Here is a 10,045-nt window from a genome sequence, read left to right on the forward strand (position 1 = left end):
TACGTCGTATCGTTTCACTATCGCGAAGATGTCGTCCACGTGCTTAACTATGAATTTGATGTCAATGTTGTGAAGTTTCTTTAATTCCGAGATTGTATTATCCAATAAGTCGTCCATGATTATATCTGCTATAGTCGGGGAGAGGGGATTACCCATCGGCATCCCAAAACTTTGTGTGTAGATTTTGCCATCGTACATGAAATAATTGTTATCTTTAAGACAGAAGTTTAAGAGATCCAAAAACTTGTTTTTTGGTATGTTTGTTCTAGACATAATTTGACTGAATTTGCTCATTATTATTTTGATGGCTAGATATGTGGGAATGTTGGTGAATAACAACACCACGCCAAATGATACTAATAAGTCCTCATCACATAAACGCACCTTCTCTAATGTTTCTTTCAGTCTCAATGAGTTTCGTATGTTGTATTCCTCCGACGTTAAGTCACCTAAGAATTTTCCAATAAATTTTGACAGACCATAACACGGGACACTGACAGATGACGCTATAGGACGTAGGGGTAAGTTCGGTTTATGGATTTTTGGTAAACCATAGAGCCGAGGCGCAGTCGCTGCGGTGCAGGTAAGTTGTTTCTTTTCTTTAATATTTATATTTTTGTTTTTGTAAAGTTCGCCGACCAATTTATTATTCTGTTTTTGTAGTTTGTTATTATTTTGTTTCTTGCTATTCTATATGTGTTTTTGTCTCCTAGCAAGCTATTCATTTTTTCCCTATAATCTGTTTTATATATTGCTACTGTTTTGTTTCCTTTGTCTGAGTCTGTTATAATAATGTCCTCCTTGTGTTTTTGTAAAAAGGCTTTAGTTTTGTCGAAAGTGTGAAGTATGAATTTTTCCACTGGGTTATGTTTTGATTGCCGTTTGTATTGCAATATTCTGTTGCTTAGCCTGCTTCTCTCCATTTCTTTTGTTCTCTCATCCTCTATTTGGTGTATTATTTGTTCCATTTCGGCAATAATTTTTATCGGCTGCAGACTGGTACTTGTTGTAGGAATTGTAAATTTCCTACCGAGAGAGAGCAACCATTTCACTTCTTCGGGAAAATGTATGTTGGTTTTGTTTATGAACCAGTCGCTGTTTACACAGATACCCAGATTTTGTAATTGTTTATATTTTAGCCTCTCCAATTTCTGTGCCTGTATTGTTTCCTGTTCTTTTGCAACTCTCTGGCTTAGAAGGGTTTGGTCGGAAAAGAAAGAGTTTAAATCGATTTCACTAAGGTTGCGCTTTAATTGTCGTTCAGTATACCCCATTTGGTCTCTTGTAGATTTGATGTTTATATTTGTCTGTGTGATTTCTATGTTCAGTAATTTTTTGAGAAATAATCGTTTCGCCTTCTCTATTTGTTGCTTTATATTTGGTGATGTGGTTTCTATTGTTATTCTCGTAGCTGCATTTGTCAAGTGGTTGGGTATTATATCGTATTTTCTGCATTCCAGAAAGAATTTTAGTTGTGCTGTTAGTCTTGTTAGTTTTTGTTTTTGTTTGCTGTAATGCTTTAGGTTCATGCATGTATGCTCCCCGTATTTATACTTCATATGTTTGTAGTAATGTCTCATGTTCCCTTGTTTCCTCCTTCGTTGATGTTAAAATAAAATAAACAAAAAGATCTTTATCGGCAGGCTCTCCGAAATATATTTAATATAATTTCTTATTTTCTGGCCAATTTTCTTCGTAAATTTTATTAATTTTGATGAGCTTCTTTGGCCTAGTTGGTGATTAGTGCAAGTAAAAACAACGTTTTTTCTTCACTGCTTTGCCCTACGTTTCGCTAAACTCCTTAGCATCCTCAGGGGCCAATCTTTATTTTAAATTAACAAACAAAAGAAGATACAAACAAAAACAATTAGGAACAAAAGTTACATTGAACATGTAGTTAATAAAGTCTCAATATTTGAATTTATCACGCAGCAAATATATACACTTACTTTCATATACGTATATTTGTTAACATATAAACACATAAACATATAAACACTAAAACATAAACACTTAAAAGCTAGAGCATTGTACCATTATCGTTTGGTACACTTGTCATACTGATTTTCTTGTCACAAACATAATAAATAAGTAGCCGCAATATCATCTGTGTCTTCTTTTGTATTCATCGTTCTTTTTCTATTCTCTAATATGCGAAGGCTCTCTAGTGTGTATCTTGTCCTCTCTCTCTTTTCAACATCTATTATTCTGGCGTTTGCAAGATCAGCTGTGTGACTGTTTTCTAACATATGTTGTGCGAGTGCTGTGTTTTTCTTTTCCTTTCTTATGTCCGCTTCGTGTTCTGGTAAACGGATTCCCAGTGTTCTTTTCGTTGTACCTATATATATTTTGTTGCAGTCTACATTTTCTCCTCCCATGCATTTCACTTCGTACACCACGTTGCTTTGTTGGTAGGTTTCGATCGGACTTTTAGTTTTTGTGAAGATTGTGGACAGTGTGCAATTTGACTTGTACGCCAGAGTTATGTTTTTCTTATGTTCGTTTATGTTGTGGTTGAATTTGTCCGTCAACTTAGGTATGTATGTAACGCTAAAGTATTGTTTTGTTTCAGTTGTTGTTGCGGTGGGTGTTATTTTATTTTCTTTGTTGTTTACTTCTGTTAATTTTTGTTCTATTAGAGTTTTTATGAGGTGACTGGGGTAATTGTTGTTTGTGAGGATTTTGTAGATTTTCTTTGTATTTTCATCTAAAAATTGTTTGTGGCTTATGGTCAGTATTTTATTTATCAAATTTTTTGCTGCGTTAATTTTGTATTTCATGGGTTGCGAGGACAGAAAATTTATTATTCGTCCAGACGATATAGGCTTGGAGTACCAGTCAAGTAATATTTCGTCATTTTTTCTATGGATGAGGACGTCTAAAAAGGGGATCTTGAAATTTTCCTCTCTTTCAATAGTAAATTGCAGCTTGTTGTGGTACCGGTTTAATGTTTTCAGAATAATATCTACGTCGTTTCGTTTCACTATCGCGAAGATGTCGTCCACGTACTTAACTATGAATTTGATGTCAATGTTGTGAAGTTTCTTTAATTCCGAGATTGTATTATCCAATAAGTCGTCCATGATTATATCTGCTATAGTCGGGGAGAGGGGATTACCCATCGGCATCCCAAAACTTTGTGTGTAGATTTTGCCATCGTACATGAAATAATTGTTATCTTTAAGACAGAAGTTTAAGAGATCCAAAAACTTGTTTTTTGGTATGTTTGTTCTAGACATAATTTGACTGAATTTGCTCATTATTATTTTGATGGCTAGATATGTGGGAATGTTGGTGAATAATGACACCACGTCAAATGATACTAATAAGTCCTCTTCACATATACGCACCTTCTCTAATCTTTCTTTCAGTCTCAATGAGTTTCGTATGTTGTATTCCTCCGACGTTAAGTCACCTAAGAATTTTCCAATAAATTTTGACAGACCATAACACGGGACACTGACAGATGACGCTATAGGACGTAGGGGTAAGTTCGGTTTATGGATTTTTGGTAAACCATAGAGCCGAGGCGCAGTCGCTGCGGTGCAGGTAAGTTGTTTCTTTTCTTTAATATTTATATTTTTGTTTTTGTAAAGTTCGCCGACCAATTTATTATTCTGTTTTTGTAGTGCATTTGTTGGATCATTTCTTGCTATTCTATATGTGTTTTTGTCTCCTAGCAAGCTATTCATTTTTTCCCTATAATCTGTTTTATATATTGCTACTGTTTTGTTTCCTTTGTCTGAGTCTGTTATAATAATGTCCTCCTTGTGTTTTTGTAAAAAGGCTTTAGTTTTGTCGAAAGTGTGAAGTATGAATTTTTCCACTGGGTTATGTTTTGATTGCCGTTTGTATTGCAATATTCTGTTGCTTAGCCTGCTTCTCTCCATTTCTTTTGTTCTCTCATCCTCTATTTGGTGTATTATTTGTTCCATTTCGGCAATAATTTTTATCGGCTGCAGACTGGTACTTGTTGTAGGAATTGTAAATTTCCTACCGAGAGAGAGCAACCATTTCACTTCTTCGGGAAAATGTATGTTGGTTTTGTTTATGAACCAGTCGCTGTTTACACAGATACCCAGATTTTGTAATTGTTTATATTTTAGCCTCTCCAATTTCTGTGCCTGTATTGTTTCCTGTTCTTTTGCAACTCTCTGGCTTAGAAGGGTTTGGTCGGAAAAGAAAGAGTTTAAATCGATTTCACTAAGGTTGCGCTTTAATTGTCGTTCAGTATACCCCATTTGGTCTCTTGTAGATTTGATGTTTATATTTGTCTGTGTGATTTCTATGTTCAGTAATTTTTTGAGAAATAATCGTTTCGCCTTCTCTATTTGTTGCTTTATATTTGGTGATGTGGTTTCTATTGTTATTCTCGTAGCTGCATTTGTCAAGTGGTTGGGTATTATATCGTATTTTCTGCATTCCAGAAAGAATTTTAGTTGTGCTGTTAGTCTTGTTAGTTTTTGTTTTTGTTTGCTGTAATGCTTTAGGTTCATGCATGTATGCTCCCCGTATTTATACTTCATATGTTTGTAGTAATGTCTCATGTTCCCTTGTTTCCTCCTTCGTTGATGTTAAAATAAAATAAACAAAAAGATCTTTATCGGCAGGCTCTCCGAAATATATTTAATATAATTTCTTATTTTCTGGCCAATTTTCTTCGTAAATTTTATTAATTTTGATGAGCTTCTTTGGCCTAGTTGGTGATTAGTGCAAGTAAAAACAACGTTTTTTCTTCACTGCTTTGCCCTACGTTTCGCTAAACTCCTTAGCATCCTCAGGGGCCAATCTTTATTTTAAATTAACAAACAAAAGAAGATACAAACAAAAACAATTAGGAACAAAAGTTACATTGAACATGTAGTTAATAAAGTCTCAATATTTGAATTTATCACGCAGCAAATATATACACTTACTTTCATATACGTATATTTGTTAACATATAAACACATAAACATATAAACACTAAAACATAAACACTTAAAAGCTAGAGCATTGTACCATTATCGTTTGGTACACTTGTCATACTGATTTTCTTGTCACAAACATAATAAATAAGTAGCCGCAATATCATCTGTGTCTTCTTTTGTATTCATCGTTCTTTTTCTATTCTCTAATATGCGAAGGCTCTCTAGTGTGTATCTTGTCCTCTCTCTCTTTTCAACATCTATTATTCTGGCGTTTGCAAGATCAGCTGTGTGACTGTTTTCTAACATATGTTGTGCGAGTGCTGTGTTTTTCTTTTCCTTTCTTATGTCCGCTTCGTGTTCTGGTAAACGGATTCCCAGTGTTCTTTTCGTTGTACCTATATATATTTTGTTGCAGTCTACATTTTCTCCTCCCATGCATTTCACTTCGTACACCACGTTGCTTTGTTGGTAGGTTTCGATCGGACTTTTAGTTTTTGTGAAGATTGTGGACAGTGTGCAATTTGACTTGTACGCCAGAGTTATGTTTTTCTTATGTTCGTTTATGTTGTGGTTGAATTTGTCCGTCAACTTAGGTATGTATGTAACGCTAAAGTATTGTTTTGTTTCAGTTGTTGTTGCGGTGGGTGTTATTTTATTTTCTTTGTTGTTTACTTCTGTTAATTTTTGTTCTATTAGAGTTTTTATGAGGTGACTGGGGTAATTGTTGTTTGTGAGGATTTTGTAGATTTTCTTTGTATTTTCATCTAAAAATTGTTTGTGGCTTATGGTCAGTATTTTATTTAACAAATTTTTTGCTGCGTTAATTTTGTATTTCATGGGTTGCGAGGACAGAAAATTTATTATTCGTCCAGACGATATAGGCTTGGAGTACCAGTCAAGTAATATTTCGTCATTTTTTCTATGGATGAGGACGTCTAAAAAGGGGATCTTGAAATTTTCCTCTCTTTCAATAGTAAATTGCAGCTTGTTGTGGTACCGGTTTAATGTTTTCAGAATAATATCTACGTCGTTTCGTTTCACTATCGCGAAGATGTCGTCCACGTACTTAACTATGAATTTGATGTCAATGTTGTGAAGTTTCTTTAATTCCGAGATTGTATTATCCAATAAGTCGTCCATGATTATATCTGCTATAGTCGGGGAGAGGGGATTACCCATCGGCATCCCAAAACTTTGTGTGTAGATTTTGCCATCGTACATGAAATAATTGTTATCTTTAAGACAGAAGTTTAAGAGATCCAAAAACTTGTTTTTTGGTATGTTTGTTCTAGACATAATTTGACTGAATTTGCTCATTATTATTTTGATGGCTAGATATGTGGGAATGTTGGTGAATAATGACACCACGTCAAATGATACTAATAAGTCCTCTTCACATATACGCACCTTCTCTAATCTTTCTTTCAGTCTCAATGAGTTTCGTATGTTGTATTCCTCCGACGTTAAGTCACCTAAGAATTTTCCAATAAATTTTGACAGACCATAACACGGGACACTGACAGATGACGCTATAGGACGTAGGGGTAAGTTCGGTTTATGGATTTTTGGTAAACCATAGAGCCGAGGCGCAGTCGCTGCGGTGCAGGTAAGTTGTTTCTTTTCTTTAATATTTATATTTTTGTTTTTGTAAAGTTCGCCGACCAATTTATTATTCTGTTTTTGTAGTGCATTTGTTGGATCATTTCTTGCTATTCTATATGTGTTTTTGTCTCCTAGCAAGCTATTCATTTTTTCCCTATAATCTGTTTTATATATTGCTACTGTTTTGTTTCCTTTGTCTGAGTCTGTTATAATAATGTCCTCCTTGTGTTTTTGTAAAAAGGCTTTAGTTTTGTCGAAAGTGTGAAGTATGAATTTTTCCACTGGGTTATGTTTTGATTGCCGTTTGTATTGCAATATTCTGTTGCTTAGCCTGCTTCTCTCCATTTCTTTTGTTCTCTCATCCTCTATTTGGTGTATTATTTGTTCCATTTCGGCAATAATTTTTATCGGCTGCAGACTGGTACTTGTTGTAGGAATTGTAAATTTCCTACCGAGAGAGAGCAACCATTTCACTTCTTCGGGAAAATGTATGTTGGTTTTGTTTATGAACCAGTCGCTGTTTACACAGATACCCAGATTTTGTAATTGTTTATATTTTAGCCTCTCCAATTTCTGTGCCTGTATTGTTTCCTGTTCTTTTGCAACTCTCTGGCTTAGAAGGGTTTGGTCGGAAAAGAAAGAGTTTAAATCGATTTCACTAAGGTTGCGCTTTAATTGTCGTTCAGTATACCCCATTTGGTCTCTTGTAGATTTGATGTTTATATTTGTCTGTGTGATTTCTATGTTCAGTAATTTTTTGAGAAATAATCGTTTCGCCTTCTCTATTTGTTGCTTTATATTTGGTGATGTGGTTTCTATTGTTATTCTCGTAGCTGCATTTGTCAAGTGGTTGGGTATTATATCGTATTTTCTGCATTCCAGAAAGAATTTTAGTTGTGCTGTTAGTCTTGTTAGTTTTTGTTTTTGTTTGCTGTAATGCTTTAGGTTCATGCATGTATGCTCCCCGTATTTATACTTCATATGTTTGTAGTAATGTCTCATGTTCCCTTGTTTCCTCCTTCGTTGATGTTAAAATAAAATAAACAAAAAGATCTTTATCGGCAGGCTCTCCGAAATATATTTAATATAATTTCTTATTTTCTGGCCAATTTTCTTCGTAAATTTTATTAATTTTGATGAGCTTCTTTGGCCTAGTTGGTGATTAGTGCAAGTAAAAACAACGTTTTTTCTTCACTGCTTTGCCCTACGTTTCGCTAAACTCCTTAGCATCCTCAGGGGCCAATCTTTATTTTAAATTAACAAACAAAAGAAGATACAAACAAAAACAATTAGGAACAAAAGTTACATTGAACATGTAGTTAATAAAGTCTCAATATTTGAATTTATCACGCAGCAAATATATACACTTACTTTCATATACGTATATTTGTTAACATATAAACATATAAACACTAAAACATAAACACTTAAAAGCTAGAGCATTGTACCATTATCGTTTGGTACACTTGTCATACTGATTTTCTTGTCACAAACATAATAAATAAGTAGCCGCAATATCATCTGTGTCTTCTTTTGTATTCATCGTTCTTTTTCTATTCTCTAATATGCGAAGGCTCTCTAGTGTGTATCTTGTCCTCTCTCTCTTTTCAACATCTATTATTCTGGCGTTTGCAAGATCAGCTGTGTGACTGTTTTCTAACATATGTTGTGCGAGTGCTGTGTTTTTCTTTTCCTTTCTTATGTCCGCTTCGTGTTCTGGTAAACGGATTCCCAGTGTTCTTTTCGTTGTACCTATATATATTTTGTTGCAGTCTACATTTTCTCCTCCCATGCATTTCACTTCGTACACCACGTTGCTTTGTTGGTAGGTTTCGATCGGACTTTTAGTTTTTGTGAAGATTGTGGACAGTGTGCAATTTGACTTGTACGCCAGAGTTATGTTTTTCTTATGTTCGTTTATGTTGTGGTTGAATTTGTCCGTCAACTTAGGTATGTATGTAACGCTAAAGTATTGTTTTGTTTCAGTTGTTGTTGCGGTGGGTGTTATTTTATTTTCTTTGTTGTTTACTTCTGTTAATTTTTGTTCTATTAGAGTTTTTATAAGGTGACTGGGGTAATTGTTGTTTGTGAGGATTTTGTAGATTTTCTTTGTATTTTCATCTAAAAATTGTTTGTGGCTTATGGTCAGTATTTTATTTAACAAATTTTTTGCTGCGTTAATTTTGTATTTCATGGGTTGCGAGGACAGAAAATTTATTATTCGTCCAGACGATATAGGCTTGGAGTACCAGTCAAGTAATATTTCGTCATTTTTTCTATGGATGAGGACGTCTAAAAAGGGGATCTTGAAATTTTCCTCCCTTTCAATAGTAAATTGCAGCTTGTTGTGGTACCGGTTTAATGTTTTCAGAATAATATCTACGTCGTTTCGTTTCACTATCGCGAAGATGTCGTCCACGTACTTAACTATGAATTTGATGTCAATGTTGTGAAGTTTCTTTAATTCCGAGATTGTATTATCCAATAAGTCGTCCATGATTATATCTGCTATAGTCGGGGAGAGGGGATTACCCATCGGCATCCCAAAACTTTGTGTGTAGATTTTGCCATCGTACATGAAATAATTGTTATCTTTAAGACAGAAGTTTAAGAGATCCAAAAACTTGTTTTTTGGTATGTTTGTTCTAGACATAATTTGACTGAATTTGCTCATTATTATTTTGATGGCTAGATATGTGGGAATGTTGGTGAATAATGACACCACGTCAAATGATACTAATAAGTCCTCTTCACATATACGCACCTTCTCTAATCTTTCTTTCAGTCTCAATGAGTTTCGTATGTTGTATTCCTCCGACGTTAAGTCACCTAAGAATTTTCCAATAAATTTTGACAGACCATAACACGGGACACTGACAGATGACGCTATAGGACGTAGGGGTAAGTTCGGTTTATAGATTTTTGGTAAACTATAGAGCCGAGGCGCAGTCGCTGCGGTGCAGGTAAGTTGTGTCTTTTCTTTAACATTTATATTTTTGTTTTTGTAAAGTTCGCCGACCAATTTATTATTCTGTTTTTGTAGTTTGTTATTATTTTGTTTCTTGCTATTCTATATGTGTTTTTGTCTCCTAGCAAGCTATTCATTTTTCCCCTATAATCTGTTTTATATATTGCTACTGTTTTGTTTCCTTTGTCTGAGAGTCTGTTATAATAATATCCTCCTTGTGTTTTTGTAAAAAGGCTTTTGTTTTGTCGAAAGTGTGAAGTATGAATTTTTCCACTGGGTTATGTTTTGATTGCCGTTTGTATTGCAATATTCTGTTGCTTAGCCTGCTTCTCTCCATTTCTTTTGTTCTCTCATCCTCTATTTGGTGTATTATTTGTTCCATTTCGGCAATAATTTTTATCGGCTGCAGACTGGTACTTGTTGTAGGAATTGTAAATTTCCTACCGAGAGAGAGCAACCATTTCACTTCTTCGGGAAAATGTATGTTGGTTTTGTTTACGAACCAGTCGCTGTTTACACAGATACCCAGATTTTGTAATTGTTTATATTTTAGCCTCTCCAATTT

General features: G+C 34.5%; 1 protein-coding gene across 1 annotated transcript; it reads right to left on the bottom strand.

Annotated features, from left to right (window-relative positions):
- Positions 1–1,943: 1,943 nt before the first annotated feature.
- On the bottom strand, positions 1,944–7,532 carry LOC108368252 (uncharacterized). Its single transcript, XM_017623072.1, has 2 exons — positions 4,917–7,532; positions 1,944–4,789 (listed from the first exon to the last, which is right to left on the bottom strand). Exon 1 carries the CDS (start codon positions 7,512–7,514, stop codon positions 5,040–5,042), a length of 2,475 nt encoding a protein of 824 aa, XP_017478561.1. The 5' UTR covers positions 7,515–7,532; the 3' UTR covers positions 1,944–4,789; positions 4,917–5,039.
- Positions 7,533–10,045: the final 2,513 nt, after the last annotated feature.

The sequence above is a fragment of the Rhagoletis zephyria genome, unplaced genomic scaffold (genome assembly GCF_001687245.7).
Source record: "Rhagoletis zephyria isolate East Lansing unplaced genomic scaffold, Rhagoletis_zephyria_1.1 Rzeph_scaffold_03030, whole genome shotgun sequence".
In the NCBI taxonomy this organism is placed as follows: Eukaryota; Metazoa; Arthropoda; class Insecta; order Diptera; family Tephritidae; genus Rhagoletis; species Rhagoletis zephyria.